This window comes from Drosophila grimshawi, unplaced genomic scaffold, assembly GCF_018153295.1.
Source record: "Drosophila grimshawi isolate 15287-2541.00 unplaced genomic scaffold, ASM1815329v1 contig_44, whole genome shotgun sequence".
NCBI lineage: Eukaryota > Metazoa > Arthropoda > Insecta > Diptera > Drosophilidae > Drosophila > Drosophila grimshawi.
In genome coordinates this window covers 18,723,844-18,747,585 of record NW_025063240.1, presented here as the reverse complement: position 1 = coordinate 18,747,585, position 23,742 = coordinate 18,723,844, and the positions used below count along the sequence as shown (strand labels likewise).

The 23,742-nt window shown below is 39.1% G+C and overlaps 1 protein-coding gene across 2 annotated transcripts in view; it reads left to right on the top strand.

Annotated features, from left to right (window-relative positions):
- Nucleotides 1-23,742, top strand: part of LOC6557358 (junctional adhesion molecule A) — a 90,814-nt gene that overhangs the window by 8,840 nt on the left and 58,232 nt on the right. For both annotated transcript variants that reach the window (XM_032743130.2, XM_001983703.2), the window contains exon 2: nt 20,035-20,490. In XM_032743130.2, coding sequence (XP_032599021.1) covers nt 20,421-20,490 — 70 coding nt within the window. In that variant the 5' untranslated portion in view covers nt 20,035-20,420. The remainder of the gene's footprint in view (nt 1-20,034; nt 20,491-23,742) is intronic.

Below are 23,742 nucleotides of genomic sequence, written 5' to 3'. Positions count from 1 at the left end.
GAATGCCGAATGGAATTTGATTAAAATACAATTATACTTTAATTAATTGACTTTATTTACTATATTGTATAATTTATTAAGATTGAATTAAATGAATTGTTAAATTTGTTTATTTATTTGGCTGTTTGCATTAAAGTGGCTATCGCCTGTCTTAATTTTTAATTATTTGTTTTATTGTTGATTTTGCAGCATCAATTAAAAATAAGCCGATCTGTTGTTTTATTTAAATCACCCGGTAATTTAACGAAAACTGAGACTCACATTGGAATCGTGAAATGCAAAGAATATCAGGATTTTAAATTTACCTTTTAATATTTAAAAATTGGAATAGATTGTTAGCTAAAAAAGTGTATAGTATTCTTAAGATATTTATTCACACCAGCATGATAGATAGATGTAGTTAACAAAAGATATATGTGATCGTGCTTAAGCAATATTCATAAATATTAGTTTCACTTTTAGTTTTTGACTGCAATGGCTTTTGAATTAGTTGCGTCAGCTGCGACAAATTGATGGGCGACATTTAACATTCAAGCTTATATCGGCTAAAAACAATTTACGACAGTTTCTTGAATCAAAACTCGGGCATTTCCTCTATAGTCGCAGTCGTTTAATGCCTGGGTCATTAATTTGAGCGCCTAAATTAGCAGCTGCTGTGAAATATATGTATTTATATATAATATATGTATATATATATAAATATATGCCGAAAGTTTGCTCGATAAAATGCTCGAAACTCGGCAACCCCCCAACTGCTCTTCCCCCACCCGTAAAACACATGACCATAAAAGCCAAAAATTTTCGTATATGTGAGGCGTTGTCGCGTACCTTTTTTTATTGACGTAATTTTATGCCGAAAACTAGCTGGCGGGCGGGCGATGGAATTGGGGGCGTGCCATCTACGAAAGCTATCCCCTTTTTTTCAGATGGCCTTATCAAAATTCTATGCAAAAATTTGAATTGACTTTTAACGACTTGGCCTGTACATATTTACATTTAATTTGTATAACATTTTTGACGTTTTGCTTCTCTTTTTTTTTATTTTTTTATTGCGAGTTTTGGGCTGTTGCGTTTTATTTTTGTATTTTTTTATGCTCAAGATTGTCGCTTCATTTGTTGTTTTTTGTGCTTGTTTTGTATACGTTGTTTTTTGCGCGCATCGCTCAAGCTGAATGAAGTCATTAAAACTTTGGACTATTTTAAGAGAAAACTCACAAAACATTTTATTATGTATATTTATATATATATTTGTCTCAGTTTATGACTGAATACACTGAGCAGGCAGGCCCCTTCGCCCCCATTGTATCCTTTTCTGCTATCATGCTGCTAGTGAAACTCAAGCTTAAGCTTCTCTTGATAAGCCATTGCACAGTAGCTTTAAAATCGTGGACAGTTGTTGCTGTTGCTTGGTTGGTAGGCGACGCATAAAGTAAAACTTTGCGTTACAGTTCAAATTAATTGGGTCAAGGGAAAGCGGGGCTGATGCGAGACGCAGGACGCATAGTCATTGGTGGCGTTATGTGGCACGCTTTTGCTTTTGACACATAATGAATAATATTCTTTTTATTTATTTTTCCTTGAGGCCAATGAACTAGTGCTTGCTGCTGCAACTTTGCACGAGAGGTAAATGAATTACGTAATCAAAATGCGTAGAAAGTCGGGTCAAGATCAAAGGCTTGGCCGTATGGCTTCAGGGGCCAAATTATGGTCAACGGACGTGGTTAAAAACAACACAACAACAAACAAACAAAAAACAAAAGTAAAACCCGCTTAAGATGAAGACAACAACAACAACAATGACAATAACTGCCCCAACTAATTACGAGCTAATTAATAATTCAAATAATGTGCTCTGTGTGTCCCCAACATGAATTTCGGCATCCCACTTGGCGTATACAGAATATATACAAAAATATATATTCCAGCAGCCCTTTTGTTGTTGTTTATCTTGATTAGATGGTGCCGTCCCTCAGACCTCGGGGTTAATATTTTTTCATTTTGGCCGGGCACAAAATGAATATCTACGAGCATTAGTCAAAAGATCGTAAAGAACTTTGATTTCCAGGGCGCTCGCCTTAAATATGCAATTTATCATCGGCGCAAACTTTTACTTAGTCGACGTAATGAATGCGAATGCAAAATGTTAATGACAGACTTGGTGCTGGAGCGAAACTTTTCACTTTTTCTAATTAATTGAAGTTAGATGCGCAAACAGTAGCACTTACCAGGTACCAGTTACCAGTTACAAGTTTTCAACTATAGTTAAGAAATAGCTGTTGCCAGTTACCAGGATGAGGGTAGGGCAGCGAAAAGTGCACTGTGCTGTGCGAAAGCAGAGAGAATATAGCAAATGACAGTCAGTTACAGCTTCATCAATCAGCTGGTGATTTAATATGCGCGCTGAGTGCACGTTTATGATATATAGTGTAACAGAAGAGGGGCAAAACAAAAATAAGACAAAAGGCGCAAAATAATAAAGAAAATACATAGCCCAGAGAGCGAGTGCGAGAGACAGAGAGAGAGAGAGAGAGAGAGAGAGAGAGAGAGAGAGAGAGAGTTAAAAATAAAGCAAAGAGCGCGCAACGCTGCGTATGAGTTATATATTAATTATTTAAGCACTCGTTATATTCCGCAATGCGCTGCTCACTTGTCGTTGGTGTTGGTTGTTTGTCTGTTATTGTTGTTGTGTGCATGTTGTATGTTGGCTACTTGCTGCAGGCCAGGCCAGAATGACTGGTCAGTCAGCGCCAGTTCCCTCTGTCGGTTTGTCTGTTTTTTTTGCGCACATTTCAGTGCATTTGTCTGGCGTCTGTCGCACCGGATTGGGGTCATTTGTGTGTTAAAATACCCTGGTATGTGCGCTCCTTATAAATTATATAGTGTGAACTGACTGACCAACACATGGCCTAGATTTCAGATAAAGCTAATATATATAAACTATTCCAGTATTGGTGAATTTGATGTGCATATGTGCGTTCATCACATCTACAAGTTTGTGTGTGTTTTTAGGTCAAGTTATCCCATTTGACCGCAAAGTTCTTTTATGCCTTGAAGCTTAATTGCTTAACGGGTGAAAAGGGTATAATGATGTTGTGCAGAAGTGTGGGGGAGCTCAGAAGGAAGTAGCACAGAAGGAAGAGTTGCTATAACCATATTTGTCCGTCTGTATGAACAAATGAATCTCTGAGACTATGAGAGCTAGAAACTTCATTTTCAATTTGTAATATAAGTTGTCGCGTACCACAGATCAAGTTTACTTTAATTTATTAATAACTGTCCCCGTTTTGAAAATATCGATACATATCGATTTCCGATAGCAATAATTCTTATGTTGTCTTATTGCCCTGAACAGCCTTAAACATTTTTGATCGATTTGATGTATCTGTTGATTGCAGGGCGCCTCTTAGTCGAGTTCTGTGGACTACTGCATTCTTTCTTGCTTTATTTGGCTTACAGCGTTGACCGCTGGCCTGTTTTTAGTCAAGGCTCAACAAAAAAAGCCGTACATATTTATATGCGTGTGTGTGCTAGTCTCGTAATGGCGTGAAATTGTTTACATTTCTGCTCTGGCCAGTGCCTGGTTTTTCAATGCGCATAAATGGAAACACATAGTTATGATGTTTTTTATATGGCCACAAACGTAATGCACCCCGACCTACTCTAACTCCCATTCCTCGACAACGGCTCCTTTCTCGTTCTGTAGGAGTAACTACAAAGAAGAATATGGGAAAGACTGCCGCTTGCCGCTTGCCGCCTGCTGTTGTTGTTGGTCAGAACATTCCGGCCACATCAGAGTCGGAGCACACATCAGCTAAGGAAACGAAACGAAATGAATTAAAAGCGGGGCACATAAAGACGACATGGCCATCGTTTACCGTATCGGGATGAGTCCCACATTCTGTTTTCACACTCTCTCTCTTTCCCTATCTCTCTCTCTCTCTCTATCCCACTCTCTCTCTCCCACTCTCTGTGTCTGGCTATCTAAAGTATATGTTGCCTTTTACTACTGTTGCTGGCGCTTTTTGTTGCCGCTACAAAATGCTCCCCAATGCATCGTTAAGGCATAAAGAGCACTAAACTGCTTTCAGCCATGAATTATGCTTTAATTGTGCACGCATTTTAAATAAGCTCAAGTTAATCACCGACAATTTTTGCACTCTATGCGTCAATAGTTATTATTATATTTATTGGCCTGAATTTAAAAGCTTTTTAATGCCAAATGATTCCACAGAAATCAACTTCATTAAAAAAATATGCATTCAATTATTATCATGTAATCATATTTTTAATAACAAATTATTATTGATAATTTAAAATTGCGTAAAGCTTGCCATAATTAAAATGCATTTTAATCCTTTTTTGCATACGCCACACTTTTAAAATTATATTGCATACAATTAAATGCATAAAATGTAAAACTAACCACGACCTTTATGCAGTTAAGTAAGCTCTGTTTGAGACATTCAGAAACAAGAAGTTTCCTACATTTTTACACAACTTACGAGTCTTATTTGTTATGAAGTTTTCGCTCGTTACAAGCGACTTTGCATCTACTTGAAACTTTTGCGGGTAGGGTATGCCACAAGTAAAATGGTACCTCAAATCTAACAAATGCTTGCAAATAAAATGCCAGGCTACTCTCGTTCGTCCTTACGTATATTTTACGACTGAATGTGCAAGCATTTGCGTTTAGTTTTATTTTCCATGAGAATTAAAAAATACCAGCACCTGTTCTCTCTTGTGCTGTTCTGTGTTGCATTTACCCCTAAAAGTATCTGGTTGCTTGAAAGCAGGCTCCTTAAATGCCAAGAAGCAAATAAAAACTTAACGCAATGCCAGCTGGAAAAGTGGGTGTGCTTGGTATGTGTGTCTGTCTGTGAATTCATTCGCCTAATGAATGCGCTAAAGTGAAGTGCGCAAAATTGAAAAAGCACAACGGCGAAAGCAAAATGCTGCAAAATGATGAAAATGAAGCGCAATGACAGCAACAGGCGCAAAATCTGAATAAATAATACACACACACACACACACACAGAAAAGAAAAAGGAGCCAGAAAGTAAAGCAAAAAGGAAAAGTTACCCAAGCAACACAGGAAAGAAAAAAAAAAAGAAGAAAATAAGAAAATATTGAAATGCTGATTAAGTTTGCTTTACGCTGATTTGCTTTCGGATTCAGATGTGGCTACGAAATCAGCATTTGCCCGGGCTTAATTTTAACGCCTTGTTGGCTGCTATCCGCAATCAACAAAGCGAAAGAGCTGCCACAAATGCAAAATCCAATGAATCAACCGCTTAATTGTTACTGCCAGAGCACAGAAAACTCAAAAAGAGTGATGAAATTATTAAGTAACTCTAGCCGAGAGTACCCTGTATATGAATTCAACAAGACATCTATTCCCTAGGTTCGCTTTACAAAAACTAATTGTTGTTGCCAGAGCCCAGATAACTTAAAAGCAGTCACAAAAAAGGCTCATTTATTATTTAAATTATTATGTAATTCTAGTTGCGATTACCCTTTACGTAGAATCCAAACAACGAATAGTCGCACATGGCATAAAAGCTGTGCTTATTTTATATGATATGAAAACTAATTAAATTAACTTTTCATAAAGCATAAAATTGTGTGTGTATTCATCCAAGATGTAAATAAAAGCTTAACTAAACGGCTCGGTGTGGGAATTCATTGGGAGTTGTGTTGGATTATGTAAAAGAAAGGCTCAAGAGAGCTATTCCCTAGCTTTTTTATGTAAAAAATAGATTTTTGCATAAGTTCCGCATTCCTGTTCTAAAGGAATTAATAGCACACTGTTCAATAACAGTTTTCAGCTTCTATATATATATATTTGTGTAAATTCTATTTATTTATCTTACACTCTGATTGAAGAACTTCTCACGGATTTTAATCACACCCTCTATAAAAGTTTTATTGGGTATGCGAATCATAGCCAAGTGAAATGCAAATAAATGTTTCACAACAGTTCGCGTACAAATAAGTAAATTTAATGACTGAATGTTGATTTGTGTATTTGGGGAGGATGATGGCAACATCTGGAGCTCATTTACTTTTGGCTACACGTGTGTATAAGTGTGTATGCGCGTGTGTGTGTGTGTGTGTTTGTGTGTGTCTGTGTGTGTGGGAGTTTTGGCCAGACATTCTTGTTTGCTTGATGGCCGTAACAAATCAAGCAGAGATCGAGACACGTGTTGCTTTGATATTTGATGAGCAAAAGTTTCAATCTAACGCTCTCATACCACAACAACCTGCGAAAGTCAAACGCAAACAAAGTTTGTGCCCCGCCCCCCGCACTATATGAATATTGATTTATGTATGTGCATGTCTATGCGCTTATGTGTATGTATGTGTGTGTGTGTGTGTGTGAGTAAGCAATTATAGTAATTGCTTGAAGTGGCGTTTCGTAGAATTCTGCAGCCAGGATTTATGGTCTGCGCTCGCCGCTTCATTAGCATAAAAATCAGATTACTTTAGCCATAATGTGCATATTTTAAAATATATGAATGTCTCTTGCTTGGTTTTCTTTTTTTTTTTCTTTCCGTCTCTTTTTTTTTGTTGGCTGTTTCTTCTCCTGTGTTTGGACTGAGATTTTTTTTTTATTGTTAACTTGGCTTGTTGATTCAAATGAAATATATTGTTATGGCAAACACGCAGGACAGCCGGGACATTGAGCAGGGACCCTGGGGGCGTCTCGCTGCTTGGCAGCTTTATTAATTTATATTGTTGACTTTTATCAGCAGCAGGGCCCACTGCGCGGGCTTGTCAATGTCAACGCCGCAACATCCCCAGACTCCTACAGAACCGCCCTCCTCCTTCCCCAGTCCCCTCGCATCTCGTACATGTCGTCTTATCAGCAACACGTGTAATGAATGCCTAAACTGTCATTATCACCTTCTGAATCGTGTTATGTTTTTCGGTTGTCATGTCAGCAAATATTGTGAAAAGATATCCGCGCCTACAACATTCCCCATCTCTTTCCCTTCCTTCAAATTAAATGTGAACACCAGCAGCTCGACTAAGAAGTGCTCCACATCAACATTTATATTGTCGCCTCTGCTTATGTATACATATGTATATGTATGTGTGTGTGTGTGTGTAGGTGTGTAAGTCTGGGTATGTGGTTAAGTTGTGCGTGTGGCGGCCTAAGCCGGATGCATTTCTGGACGGGAGGGAGTAAACAAAGACGGCCGCTTTGTGGCTGAAAATTACTTTGAATAAAAAACCTTGCCAACTGTAAGTATTTTTCTTCTTTGAACTCCTATGTCCTTTGCGGTACAAAGTTTATCAGTGGAAACTTATGGCATTTAAGGCTCTTACTATTAATCTCCATGTTCAACAATTATTTTTTCTTTATTTTGAAACTCAATTAAATGGAATTATATTTCATTTCAAAAGCAGCGACTTACGAATATAGTTTATTTTTTTTTTATTCTAGTCGAAAATTCTTAAAACAGATTTCTATGAAGGCTACAAATTAAATTTAAGCAATTTAGAAGCAAGTAATTAAATTCAAAGTTTAAAATGAAAGAAAAGAAATAAATTATGGATGCAATAAAATATAAAATGGTTCAATACTTAGAACAAGTATTGGGGAAACCCAGAATCGATTTAAAAGTAAAGAAATACCAAATATGTTATATATTATTATAGATGCATATTATTATATTCAATATATTATTGTTTAAATTAGTATATTTTTACATTCGTCAGTCAAGATCGATAGTGGTATGAAATATGTATATTATAACACAAATTTATTGTGAATTGAAACACATTGAGCAGAACAGTGTAGAATGCAAGCGGAAACATTTCAATGATAATTTTAACCACCTTCTAGTGGCTTAACGACCCACTCCACAAATGACATAAAATGGGCAACATGAAATATAATTTTGTCACCATGCCCCATGCCCCAAGCCAAGTATTTGAGACAATTATCTATGGCAATGTGGCAGGTGTTGTCTCGTTGCGGGCTGCCAGTTGGCTCCTTTAGACGCATAACTCATATACACCAACGTGGTGGTTTGTGTGTGTGTGTGTGTGGTGAGGTAGATGGGTGTGAAATCCAAGCTCATGAAAAGGAGCACGCTTGCGTTGCTGCTTACAAATACTAGCGCTGTTCATTCTTTATATTTATGCGCTGGTACATCTAACACCACAGCAATGCCAACGCCAACAATGAAGTAGAGCAATAAGTATAACAGTGGCAGCAACAACAACAGCTAAAATCTCACGCACTGTTGTTGTTGCCGTCCATTGTGTAGTTGTTGTTGTTGTTGTTTTTGTTGTTATTGTTATTGTTGTTGGCCCTGTCGTCTACGACAGCGCAATAAGTCATAAAAAGCGAAGAGAAAAAGTTGTAAAGGGCTCTTAACTTTCACTTTCATCTTTGTTGTTGTGCTCGCTAGCTAGCTAGCAGTATTTGTTACTCTGCAGCTTGACTCGCTAAATGAATGACCGCCTGACTGACTGACTGACTGACTGACTGAATGAATGACGAGCTGTGCTCATTCTGCACTTCTGGATGGCGCTTAACTTTTATGATGGCCAGCAGCAGCAGCAGCAGCTCCAAAGTCGAAGACACAGCTACCTACCATCGCATGAATAGCCAAGTGCGATTACTATGCATGCCCCGCCCAAAAAAAAAAAAAACAAAAAACGAGAAAGATAAAGGGGGGTCGACGGGCGGTCGCATAAATAAGAAAGCAAATGTAAGTGATGGACTTTATTTTAATATTGGCCGCGAACTGGGAACGCGAACGCGAATGGGAATGCGAAAGCGGATGCGAATGCGGATGCGAATGCGGATGCGGGACTCACGCGAACGCCGTTCGCATTCACATTTTGTTGAATATTACGAATTTTGCTTTCACTCAACGTTTATAAGCAGATATATTATATATGTATATTATGCTTGGCCTGCCTTGCTTTTGTCTTGTGCTTTTTTTTTTGCTGTTATTTTTCTTTTTTGAGGCTTTTCCGCTTAAGTGAAATGAAATGACTGGACGCTTTATGAGATATCTCAGCGAAGCGCTAATGAAAATATGTTTCGAATGTAAATTGGGACATTCACTCGGGGGGCTTTTTTCGTGCTCGGCTTTTACGACCGTGAGGACCTCGGTCCTCGGACCTCGGACCTCGTACTTCGAATCTCGGACCTTGGACATTAAACCTCGGACCACAACGATATCCGGCGCCTAATGAATTTGTCAAACGCTGTTGACCCACATTCCTCTGCCCGTTTGTCCGTCTTCGTCCCTTCTTCGTCTAGACAGGGACGCCTTATCAGCGGCGCTGAGTGAGGACAACTGTGTGTGTGTGTGTGTGTGTGTGTGTGCGTGCTGGACACATGCTACCCTTTTCAATTTGCTGATATGTACAATTAAATGCGTCCCACAGTGATAATCACCAAGGCACAAACGAGGCGACATTCAGTCTGTGCCACCTCCTCCTTCATTATTCGCTTTGTGTCACCCTTGCGATAACTTTAGAATCTGATACCCGTGCCGCTATTCCGAAATGGGATTAATTACTTTGATGTGCAGAGTGCAAAAAAAAAAGAAAGTATTTTCAAAGAATGTATTTTCATTTATTTACTACTTACTTAATAGTTTGTCAGTTGTACATCTTTTTTTAATATTGAGCTCTGTTAAATAGATTCGTTTTTTTCTCTGGTAAGCTGCATTTGCCACAGTAACAAGAATTTCTGCGCAACAGCATATAAAATTCGTGGCCACCATGCTCGCTGGCTGCTTATCGCCGGCAAGTAGCGCGTTTCCACATAAATCTTTTGCCTGATTTATGTCGCTGGCCGACATTGGCCTTAAATTTATCACACCAGCCGCACGATGAAAGCTGCTGCCGGCTGCCCAAGTCATCAGGCCACGGTCATAGGCAGTGTCCTGCTCTGGGCATGGGTCGTCCCATGGCAGGCATCCTTTTTCGAAGTGTCGGCCGTCTTCAAGGCAAACAGTCAGGCCCATAGCCAGCAGCAGTATGTATGCGTCTTCTGCGAGCATCCTGCAAGCGTATATGTGTGTGTCCAATGTGGCTGTCGCTGTTTTTGAGTGAGCTTAATTACCAATGCCGCGAGTTGGCGCCTCGATGGCATTTTGTGTGACTTCTGTCGGAAATTAATTTCCTTGCGGCTCTCCCGTTCACACTTACACACAAGCACACCACGAGGGCATGCAAGGATACAGTGTTTACTTAGTGTGAGTGGAAAAGCTTTCGCTGCGCGTCGTATTTGCGTTTAATTTTGTATGAAAAACGGAAATTTGCGGTTTTCCGGCATTTTAAATTGCAATTAAAGCGCTGCCAAACAAAATGCAAAAGTGCAGCAAAAGCTTTGCTTTGCGGCCGCGGTCTACACCCACGGGAGTATTGTGCAAAATTTAATCACATTGTTGTCACTTGGTCCCCAAAAAAGTAGGCAACACCTTTTTAACGCCTCCCTCACAAAAGTAGGCAACGAAAATTTAAAAGCTTTGTATCAAATTGTTTGCTTTTTGCAAACCCAATTATGACGGCAAGTGAAAAATGAGTTAAGCGTTGGCAATTCATCATCAAGCGACTGTGATTGGATAAGTAAGGGCTGTTCATTAAGTAGTTGATTTTTTTTATCTTGTACATAACCGACTTGAATTACATGGATAACAGCCATAAATTATTTGGAAAGCTGTCCAATTTGAAATGTAATTTAAATTAAAGCAATCATAAATTATGCTTAGAGGCAGAGTTATGCGGCCACCTTTGGTGTTGTAACAAGCAGCTCATCTAGCATGTTGCTGCAATCAGCAACTGTTACGTAGTTGGGTGCAAATGATGTGCCCCAAAGAATCTTATAGCTACATGCCACTTATGCCACAAATTAAAGCCAAGTCGGCAAATATACAACTCCTCTCAATGCTGCATGTCCCTTTTAGCAGAAGCATATTTGATTATGCCAGTGCTGTGCAAATGTGGCAGAGGACATCTCGTCGACAGCTGTGTGCCGCTTATTGCCAATTATTATCCATAAATTGCGCATTTATGAGGCGACGAACTCGGCAATTGGGATGGGCAACACGAAGTCTGTTTTGGGTATGTTTACCTTTTTGGTGAGGCGCCTCAGCAAAATGTGTTCGCATTTTGTCTCTAATGTGTCCCATTAAACGCCTCGACAGCTAGCCAAAAGGCAAACGCAATTGTTGCACACTAACTTCTGCTGCTGATTGCCTTTTAGATGGAGACTGTGCAAATTTTTGGCCAGAGGTTAGCCACTGCCAACAACTAGCTAGTCTCCGAGACTAAACATGACTTTGTGCATGCGCAAACACAGACAAAGACCAACAATCTTATGGCTGAGTGTATTTGCATATGAGATACTCTGCAAGACATGTATTAAATGTAGTCAGAAATTGAATTTACCAGCGAACTGTTTAGATCAGATAGCTACTTCAAACTTGCAAATATATTTATTTAATAATATAGAATCAGCCAGAATTAGCATTAGCTACACATATGAGACTGGAGAATTGATTTGATTAGATCAGAGACTGGAGTCTACAAATTCCACTCAACAAATAATACTTTCGTGATTAGACTGCATTAGACTGTTGGCAGCATGATATAAATTCAAATCTACCTACATTCCGCACTACAATTTCCTCACACATTTTTAATTTGGTTAGAGCACTTGTGCCTTCTGATTTGTTTCCACCGGCGTTCATTGGGTTTAGCATATACCATTTGTTGTGTTTGCTACAGGGCAACACTTACTGAAGGCGTTAGCTTAATTGCATTGCTGAGCAGCTTTGTGTCGGCTTAAGGTCGGCTGGCACTGATTTGTTTTGCCAGTGCCAAACCAAACGAAACCAAACTGAGGCCTGGACACGCCTCCCGTCCGTTGGGAAGTAAATCAATGGGGGCATACGCGACTCCCCCGTCTATCAATGCATGGAAGGCATTTTCATCGCACATTTTACTGGTCCCGTTCTCGTCGTTGTTCTCATCGTCGTCGATGCGCTTGTTGTCAGTAATTTTGTATACACAGTCAGATGGCAGGACAACAAATCACTATCTATGCCACAGCAGGAAGTGGAAGCAAGCCAGTAGAACAGAGTGGCACACTAGATAAATAAACAGTTGCGCTTCGACTCGTTGATGGATCGACAGACGATTGCAGTTTGTTGCCGCGAAATTGCATTGGGTGGCGCAGCGGTATGGGGCGTGGCAGGCTAAAAGACATGATAATGCGATTGACTGGCCGACAGACAGTGACAGTCAAACAGAGTAATAACCAGCACCAGTTGTGTGTGTAATACATTTGGAGTAACATTTTTACATAGTTGCATTAAAATAGACAACCAAATTTCAGAGTTGTTAATCGTTTTTCATTTTTAAAGTAGAATCGATGGTATACGAAAAACATTCATCAGTCTTCTTATAAAATAGTTTGGGAATTTATAGCACGTGTTGATGCTGATTCCTTAAGGAATGTTACTTATTTATATTTCGCATTTGTACGCTTGGCATTGAAGAATCTGAGATGCATAGACAATGCTTCCTGTTGTTCAACTTGATTTCCGTCTGCTGCAGCACGAGCTTAACTTTCGATTTTGTTTTGTGCAACACAAGAGGATCAGGAGTCAGGGGGCAGATGGAGGCAAGAGGCAATTCCCTCGTTTTTTGCATTTCTCAGCGTTCGACTTGCGCTCTGCTCAAGTTTTATGCAGAGTTCCTTTTTCTTCGTTATCATGTGCTTGATTTATGAAACTGTTTTTATTATTTTCATATTGTTCGCGCAACGGGCGGTCTAAGCAAGACGCCTTGCCACAACACCATGTCCCCGACTCGTCCCTGCCCATTTTGATGTTATTTCAGAAATCACAAGAGTTTTTTCCGTAACGTTCTACTTCGTCGTTCGTCTTCCCTTTATTTCCCCACACTTTTCCTCATTCTACATATTCGCTTGCCACATCGTTCGTTTTTCTTCTTTTGTTGGTTTTGTTGTTGTTTTTTTTTTTAGTTTTGTGCGTTGCACCAGAAATTCGTATTCCATTTTGTTGGCCATGCAAACTTTTCTACCAGATTAGAGATACTGCCAGAGGGGGGTGGTTGAGCGGCGTTGAGTTTGGCGTTGTGGAAGGGTACCACGAGTTAGTGCAGTTGCATGGCATGCACGATATTTCTTATGAGTTCTCAAATTTGATTTTTGCTATTTGTTGTGGAATCTGAAATGATTATGGAACATTTTGCATTCCATACATCCCAAACGTCCCTCGATCCCCATGCTCCCAATTGTATATTCGCCCGTTGCTCGGCAAAAGTTACATTTTGCGCTTTGTTGTTCGCAACATGAATTTTTTTTGGGCTGCTGAAAAGTTTGTTGGTCAACAACGGAATCCCATTGGAATAATGCATTCATGCAACTGGCTTCACAACACAGCACAAATGTGAGCTTCATTTTGAGAATTATCACAAATGGCAGTTATGATTAATGCTATTCGTAATTTGCAGTTCACGCACATCGGTGGTGAAATATTTTTGGTAATATGTAAATTTCCAATATGTGTTGGACTTACAATTTATTCTGGTAGATCTGGTAAGAATTTTGAGAATTTCCCAAAATACATTCTTAATTTATTGACATTTAAACTGCTACTACAGCTGACTTCTTCGATACTAAATAATAATTTATGCATTTTCTTGATTCGCTGTGTAAAAGAGTAGAATTTTAAGAGTAACTCGGCTAAAGCGGTGTTCATGCAAACTAACCACAAAATATGATGTAATTTCAATGAGTTTTATTGTATTTTAACCCAAACACTTCAAATGCAATATTTACCAATTTTGTGGCAATATTTATTTGTATTTCAAGTCAATTGCTTAGCGACTAATTGATTTGAACACTGAAGCAATTTAAGGAGACTTTACCCCGTATTCTATAAAATTTGATAGAATTTTAAGGCCCGAAAAGTGGGTGAGTGGCTCTGGATTTGTTCGACTCAATGGATGAACAAATGCCAGTGGCAATCGTTGACATTCCTTGTGACAACCACAACCACAAATACACTTGTCGTTTACACGCAGCAGCCGCCTACTGGCTTCTAGCTTTGACTTGCGTCTCCGTTCGGTATTCAGTTGCCACACAATGAAATATTAATAAATTCCATTACGAAAGAAAACACACTCGAGTGCACAGCAAAACATCAATGGCAACAAGCGATGGGGATTGAAAATGGAATGGAATTGAATGGAGATATACTTACGACGTATATTATTGAGGCATCGTCATCTAACAATCACTGAAAAGCGGCGCTATGATTCCGATTCCGATTCCGATTGCGATTGCGATTCATCCGACTCTGAATTTGATTTTGTTGCCCCTGTGGCAAAGCATTTTCCTTTTTGCAACATACACACACGATATTCTTCTGAAGTGGCTGGCGGGGATGCCTCTCGCCATTCAATTGGAAAAATACTTGCACTTGGGCACATAGTTGTGATGAATGTTTGATAAGTGCTGATATTCTAAAGCCTTTTTGTTTCTTGTTGTATTTACCTATTTCAGCTGTTTATCTTGGCCAGCAATTTAATTGACTTTACTCAGTTCAAGTGTCGCTTACTGGCTCGGACACGTGCCAACTATTTTTAAATGACAGCAATAGCAATAATATTTGATTTCTTGAATGACTCGCACCCCTCCGCACCCCTCCGCACCCCTCCGCACTTCTTCGCTCCTCTGCTTTGCAGTGTTCACAGCTTTAGACAAATGCTCTTGTTAACAAGGCCAAAACTGTGGGGCAGGCGTTGCTGGCTGCATTTACAATTAAACGCTAATGGCATGTGAAAGCCAATTTTCAAAAGTATACACAGTGAGAAAACGGAGTTTGCTAAGTGCAAGGCAGTGGGAGTTGTTGAGTAGGGGAATGGGGGCTTGCGGAAGGGGCTAACAACAATGCTATTGAGGCTATTGCGCTTGAGTGGCTCTTTCAGCTGCTGGCCAAAAGTCGTAGCATACTTTTCTGGGCACACAGCAAAGAGTCGAGTTGATAATGCGCACCCAACTATTGTGAACTTCTATGCAGACAGCGGCCCAACATTGATTCCGGGCTTGTAGTGGAGGGTGGGGAAATTGTGAGTGGTTGCTTTTGTCTACTCGCTTGGCATTCATTTAATTGCTCAAAGCAAAAGGCACACAGCAAAGCACAGCAAAGCAAAAGCTGCGCGCATATTTGAAGTGGCCGCAATGTGAAACCTTTTATTATAATTTAGGCAAGGCACGCGGCTAGTTGTGGAGTTGGGGCATTGACGCCGCTCGAGCGGAAACCACTAACCCCAAAAGTGACCCCATCGTGTGCTCTATATATATATATATATATATATATACATATATTTGTGTGTATTTGTGTGTGTGTTTAGGCTTGTGCGTGCCAATTTTCATTGATGTTGACCCAAACTAAAACCGCAAATAACGCAAAACACAAACAGTAGCAGAAGCTACAACTACAACTACTACTACATGACAAGGCCACTAAAACAGTGAGGCGCAAATGTGGGCGTGGCAAAGATCACAACAACAACAATAACGACAAGTAGTCCAATCATGTCCAAATCCAAAAGCCACAAACAATTAAACAAAATTGCAAATTAACCGACGACCGACGACTCCATAGTTGACAACAAGAAATCGACCGACAGACCGACGGACCAACAGGCCACGCCCCCGCCACCCCGGGCAGTCCACGCCCCATTTGCGGTTTTTTGGGTGGCATCAGTAAAAATGTCAAATGGAAGGAAGTGTAGGAAATTGCCTATTTGCAATTGTAATTTATTCATGTGACTTAATATGCCGTGAAGCGTCAGGGCTCCAAACAAAGCGACAGGCTTCCAATTGTGCAAAACAATAATTTTCTCTCCAAAATACTTTTTTGTTTTTTGTTGTTTGTATGTTTGTTTTTGTTGTTGGCTGTCGCTTGGTTGCAGTGGTTTGACTAATGACTCGATGTCAAGGTCAGTGCAGGATCATCATCGTCATGATTATTGTTCTAGCTGGATTTCAATTACGAGTTGCGCCCAATTTGACCAAATTAACATAAACTTTGACAAAGCATGCCCAAAAGTTTTCGAGATGAATTCGCAAAAGGGCCCACAAATCGGATACAATAAGTTGGGGGGAATTAGTAAGTTGATTTTCAGAGTGGATCATAAAATTGGAATATGTATGCATATGTATAAGGCATGACTTATAGTTAATGATACCACTTAAGAGTGAATGCGTACAAAATTTAAGTGTATACTTCATGGATAATGCGCCCACATTTGTTTGCTTAAAGTAATCCTACAGTTTTTCAATTAATTTTGTTATCGATTAAGCCGAAACAATTTCTTTGTACATCTAATTGTGAACTGTAAAGATTTGCCATCAAATTTAATTGAATGAGTTAACCTGGCTGAATTCTCGTTTTATCAATTAAAATGTAGAATCTTTTGCTATTCATTTGGTTGCCGTTACCACACACACTCATTGCTCTGGCAAAGCACTTTAAATTGCAAACAATGGGCGACTGTTTCTCTGGCTGGATTGTTGCAATATGCTGTGGCTACTTAGACGTACGTGCTTAGTTCTTGCTAATCCGGTGGCAGGCTAAATTGACTATAGATTGCAATTTTATATCTCAACATTCAAGCAAAGTGCTGGCCATTTAAAATGGCTAAAGCGACAGCACACAGCACACATTTGATTAGAAAAGACAACAATGTGGCTTTGCTTGATTGGCAAGGCCAAAAACTATGTTGCGGCATGAGGCAGACTGGAGGCGAGTAGGGGACTGATGGAGAGTAACAATAAATGAGCGTCCATTTGCGTACGACCATGTTGAAGATCGACGCGCACACAGAAAATAGAAAACGAAATTTGTGTTGGCTGTCAAATTACGTAAACATTGTCATAAATGAAAAATTCATTCTGCAAACCACTAACGTCGCCGCTCGTCGGATTTCATTTGCTGTTGCAAATTTGTCAAGCTCGTCGAGCCTTTTTTCTGAACAGAACACTGGATACTGGATACTTGTGTTGGGGCTTACTCGCCGTCGGGCCTCACATGAGAATTTGGCTGTTTTTTTTTTGTTGTTTTTTTTTTTGGTGGCACGCTGTTTTGTTTACATTACTGCAAAACCCGCAAATTGCCATCTCCTTTCTCTGTACTGTTTTTATTTTTATTTTTTTTTATGAAGAGCTGCCTTTTGGACTATGTAGCATGTGGAGCCTTCTACATGCCGGCGTCTGTCTTGGGCGCGACGTATTAATTATTCATTTCGATTTTTGCTTTGCCAACAGACTGCCATATTGAGCCGTGCTTGGTGTTGCTTGCTTGGATTTTGTTGGGCTGTTCTGTTCTTCTGGTTACTGAGAGCTGCTTGTGATTTATAAACACGCGTGCCGCACTTTTGGTGATTTACTGCAAATTGCTTTATAATGTTATATAAATTTTCTTGCTACTCATGTTGTTGCTGCCTTCTGCTGCTGGCTGCTGTCTGCTGACTGCTGTCTGCTACTGCTATTGTTTCTATTCAGTGCTTGCCAGCCTTTGAATAATTATGAAAGATGCAAAAAATGCCAGAGTACAAATCGGTTAAGAGCCCCGCCAAATGCACTTTGAACTCTTACTGACAGATTAAGTATACGCACGACCTTTTGGGACGCCCATCAACCGCTCGGTGCCTGGCGGCTCTCTGTCTGGCTGTTTATGCAAATATGGCGTTAATCCGTTAATTTTTACGTCGCGATTGTTGCGCTATATGCTACATTATATTTATTTTATATTGTATAAAGATATTTAATGCTTGTTAATTTCGCAGCATTGTGCTTAATGGGGCTTAAGCTTATTAGGCATATCATTTGACTGATTCTTAAATCCCTCTCTCAGAGCGTTGTTAATTATTACGGCCAACAAATACTTGCTTATGATACTTATTTACTTGAACACATGCTTTATGATTTTAAGCTCCTTGGAGAGCTCGTTCAGCTGTTTTTCAAACTCTTTTTATTCTGAACAAATTGTACATGAATTTCAATCACTTAAACAGTTTCTTTTATATTTAATTTCCCTTATTATTACTTAAAGCTAATGCGACTTCAATTAGCCCAAATTTGTAATGTTTCATGTTGCGAACGAAATTGAAAGCAATTTTGTATTTGAACATAAAATCCTTGAAGTGAAGGTCATTTATAGATTTCCAACGAAAAACGCAAAGTATTTTTTGATTATTGCTCTGTGTGAGAGAGAGAGAGAGAATTCAGTAAAAACAACAACAAAAAAAAGTAAAAGTAAAAGCAAAGCTTTTGTCTGCTACGAATTACATGCATACGAGTTGAATTTTATGTAAATTTTTGTGTATGGCTGATTCTTCTCACATTTTTTTTATGTATTTATATTTTTTCTTCGTTTCTCTTTTTTTGTTGTTGTTACTTTGCCTTTGGGCTGGGCCTTTTTATATTGTATAAATTTTTCGTAGCTGAAAATTAGAAATGTTCCAGCGCGTTCAACTTCACTGACAGTGCGTGGCAAATTGCTTTCCGAAGTCTGAAGTCTGGCCCACACACACACACACACACACACACACACACACACCAACGCAAACACACACACATGTTGACGCCATACACAAACATAAACCAATTGCTAACAATAATAAAATTCCCATTTTTTTTTTTGCTGCGCCGTTTCCGTTTTCCAATATTAAGTACAGTGCACAGTCAAAGCCAGGAGAGTGAAGAGTGAAGGGGAAGAGGGACGGGGGGCATGGTTTAATTTGCATGAACAGACGACGAGCACATAATATCTATGCATTAAAATTATGCACATTGCCGCAACCAAATGGCAAATAATGGCAGCCAGATAGTAGATAAATTCGAAAAAAAATCGAAATGTTCGCCGGGAATAGAAATTGTATAGCTGCGCGTGTGTGCACATGCCGTATGCGTAATAAATATGCCCGACTCTCATTATTCTCACATAAATGCCACAGAATCGATCAGCGAGCGTTCCGTTGCACATTCAAATGGATAATGGTGCATAATCAGAGTGGATCTGGTGCGGGGTCTAATGGCAGAGGGGTGCCAACAATTACCTTAATTACGCTTTAAACTCTAAGCCGGATATGGTTGTGTATAGAGAGTGGGGGCTGTAGTTAGCCAGATAAGTGAAAATAAGTAACTATTTGGCAATTTAAATTGCAAGGCTGCTGCTGCTGCTGGCTAACTATGGCCCTGGCCAAAAATCGTGTAATAGAAAAATAAATGGCAAGTGGTGCCACAATGGCCATATCATTACGAAAACGGCGTTTCGTCATTATCGTTTTACTCTCATTTCCGCTTTTTCGAATTTAGTTCTTATACCCTGCAATCATTATAGATTTGTGAAGAAGATAGCTTGAAGCTCTGTAGGTTTATGTAACTGGCAAAAGTTCTCGAGTTCGTATTAAACCTTGTGGAGACATCAATTGACGAGACTTGTTTGAAAACTTTGCGTATTGGTTCAAATTTCCGACTGCCATAACTTTGTCAAAGTTCAACCGATTTTTAAATGCATCACCGGTTTATGAAGTGTTTAACAATACTACATTTTTAGTTGACAGTTTGCCAAAACTGAATCTTTTTAGTCTTTTTAGTTAGGGTTAGTCACTTAAATTGAAAAACACAAATGTTGCTAAGCTTGGGTATTTGCTAGTCGACCAATGACGACTCGAGCTCTGTGTTATATGTACTTGTTTGTCATTTAACAAGCAGCGTGGCAGAGGCGTGTCAATGAGTGGATTTGACTTTGTGGCAGCTGCTACTTGAGCTTGTGCTGCTACATGCCATCAATTCAGCTGGTCTTTTGCCACCTCTCATTTTCAGCTGCTTACCTACTCTTTAAGCATCTTTGTCGCAGCAATACTTTTCGTGTCAGTCCACTAACAGAACTTAACTGCTGCTCTATCTCACTCATACATATACTAATCCCTCTCTTTCTCGCTCTCTGATACTCTTTGCAGCCACGTAAAACAGCAGCCGGGCAATAGAAAAGGCAAACAGCGAAACGACGTTGCCCGGGGTCATAACAGAGTTGCCTTTTGTGCCCGTCTGGCAATTGGCCAAGTTAATAAAGAGAAAGCCGATAATGACGTTGCTGCTGCAGCTGCTGCTGATGTTGATGATGACGCTGCTAACTTGGTTATTGCTGCCAGCATAGAAATTGTCAGCAGAGTCACGCAAAGACAGACATAAAACAAAAGCAACTCGCCCAGCCTCGTATCCTTGAACGTCGTACCGTCGTCCAGTAAGGCCCCAGTCCCGGCGAGGAGCAGGGCTTACTGCATTTCCGGTTGTTGTTCCTGTCGTTGGTGCTGCCATCAACGCCATCGCCATCGCCACCGCCATCATGCCGCTCCAAATGGCCCAGAGCATCTGCGTGGCTTGGCTGCTGTTACTCGTAGTTATTGTACTGAGCGGTAAGTACCTCAACCAAACCCTGCCCGAAAAATTCATAGACTTTCCCCCTGCCCATTTACTTTATTTATGCCAGCGGGCAGCGTTTGGACAGAGACTTTTAGTTAAGTTAAGTTTTTCGCTTTTATTGTTGCCATAGGTAATTGTTGGCATTTGTTTGACGGCAAATGCTTTGGCCGCCCTCCAGGCAGGTCCTTGTGTTGGAACCGCACCAAACGGCCGGGATTTTGTTTCAATTAACAATTAGTTTCTGCACACAAAACTTTTGCTGTAGTTTTGTCGAGCGGGCCAAAGTTACCGCAAAAAGTTATATGCACTGCCATATTCAATTTAATATAATAACATTGCGTATACGCCCCGTGGTGGGGCGATGTCGTCGCCATTTACAAAGGCAAGAACTTGCATGCATGCACACATATCTTATTTCGAATGCTACAGTTGAGCAACTACAAATATATACATTATATATATATATATACATATATATATATGTATCTGCAAATGGCAAATTGCATGCATGCAAAGTGAACCAAATCTGATAGAGTTGTGAGAACTAGCGAAACGAAACGAAACGAAAATGAACGATTCAAGCTTTTGTATGTCTGCTCGAGGAACTACATAATTTAGAAGCCAATAATATAACTGAAAGCAGTAGAATTCAGTATCTGTGTACATCTATTATTGTTGCACTTCAGAAAGTTTTGTACATTTTAAATGTGAAACAAAATAGGCATAAGCTAATAATAGGATTGGAATTGACTATTGAACATATAATAAACTGTTTGAAATTTAAAGAATTATTTATTTAAACTTGCCAACAGTGCCTCAATAGCAATTAAAACTATTTTTGGGCAGTTGTTATTGAATTTCATCAGTTGAAATTGAATAAAATTGGGCAGGCAAAAAGTTTGGCCTGCAGCATTTTCTGGGATACGTAAAAAAAGAAATGCAAAAACTACACAGAGAATGCTTTGTGTTTGGACAGGATAAAACAATAAAACGAGAAAATGGCTAACTTATAAAACATTTAAATTTCGTGCGGGCATATCAAATACTGTATATAAAAAAAGTATGCAAATTGCGCATACGTCACGTGCGCCAAACAAATTTGTAAATTGATGTTCAAATTTAATGGGTGGATTAGTTGTGCGAAAGCAAAAGATTAATACGACTTAAACATGCTAATAAAAAATAACTATATACCTGATTAAGGCCAACTGTTGAAAAACAAAAACTACAAATGATTTAATTAACAATTTGCGCAGCAAATATCTCGTGTTAAATTTATTTGATTTATGCTTAAAGTGAAGTAAATTTATTGCAACCATACAGCAACAAATAACTCCGAACTTGTGAATGGAACAATTCAAAAAATGCTCGAATTAATTGCATTTGCAGCAAAAATACAAAAAAAAACACGGTCAACGCATATTTCAAAATTCAATTAAAATAAGACAAAATGAAACGAAATGAAAATGAAAAATGGAGGATTGCCGACGGCGACACTGTGCAATTTCCGTTCAAGGGCGTGCCAGGTGGGCGTGAAAATAATTAAAGCGCAACAAAAACAAACATTGACAACAATGACAGCAGTTTCCGCTTTATAGAGACCTTTTTTTTGTTGTTGTTTATTGGGACAGTTGACTTCGGTGTCCGATTAAATTACATTTCTATAGTAAATATATTTACTAATAGCGTTTAGATGTGCACAGGTGTGTTTGTGTTCGTGGGAGGTCAATTGTCTAAATGGAAAAGTGCGGTTCACAGCAGTCAGTAGCCAGCAGGCGAATGTCAATTTAATTAGCACGACCAACGCTTTTAATACAACAAACTCCTATACACCACGCCCCATGTAGGCAGCTGGCCAACAATCAATCAATCGGTCAATATATCAATCAGCGTTGGAGACGCCAACAGTTTTGTTGAGTGGATTTGTGTGTTTTGAAAGCACTGCTAAAAAAGAGAATAAATCGGAGCAGCAACAGCATGAAGAAGTGCGAATGAAGAAAATTGCCAACTGAATGCTCTGCAAATTTTAAGACTTGAATGAAATGAGTCTAATGATTTAACTCAATATACTCTATTTAAGGCAAGTCTAATTAATTTGGAGTGCTAACATATTGTATTGAAGATAATAATAATATAAATTATATGGTATACTTAATGTGCCAAGGAAAAGTTAGAATTTTAATATATCTAAACCATCATTACAAGTACTTCAAAAAGTTTTTAACCCACTGGAAGAAAATACTATAATTGAGTTGATAACTTTATAACTCATTGAAGAAAACGCCTCCAAAATCAACATAAATCAAAATGCTTGCGACGTATTTTGAAATCCGAACTTAAATTTATATGTCAGCAGCTCAACTATGGTCAAAAAGTTTATGGAATCTTTGTTTGAAATCTATGATTTAATAAAAATTAATACATACTACATATTAAACACAACTTTTACATTATTTTTGTAGCATTGCCAAAGTTAGATTAACACGCCTATTTCCATTTATAGAATATTCAATGCTGTCCTTAATCAATTGACAAATTCTAATAGCAGTGATTTTCAATATATCACGTATTTCTGTGCATATTTTCAGATTGATTATGATTGATTAGGTGAAACCTAAATATTATTTATGTGGCTGCAATGCATAAGCGAAAAATGTGAATTGCTCGACTGGGCGAATGCGATTGTGATTTGAAAATTATACAAAGTCGAATTTACGAGAGTTGAACGACGCTCCATTAAAGCAATTTTATTATTAATATTTTGAAGTTGGTCAACAGTATTCACAGTTTACACACATACATGCACACACACACACACACACACATAGAAATTGGACATATTTGTGCCAAAGTTGTATTTGTCCAGGCAGCAGTAGAGCAAAAAGAAGTCAAATAAATAAATGCATTGGAATGAAATTCAACGAGTAGCGTAAAGCAAACGTGCCAGCCCGCTCGGCAATAAGCCAACATAGATGGGTTGAGCAGGGGCAGTACTAGGAGCAGAAGAGGTTGGGGTGTAATAGGGCTCTGCCTGAAGTTGAGTGGTTTGGTTGCCTGTGCGCGGTCGATGGTCAAATATTTGCAACAAACTTTTTGGCCTGGGCCAAGTCATTGAACGTTGTTTGGCTGGCCAGCAAACTCAAACAGAAACACACTCTCAGCCATAAAACAAAAATTGCACAATTCGCGTAGTGCTTACAAAAAAAAAAAACAGTTAAAGTGAATAGACTTGCAAATACCCTATA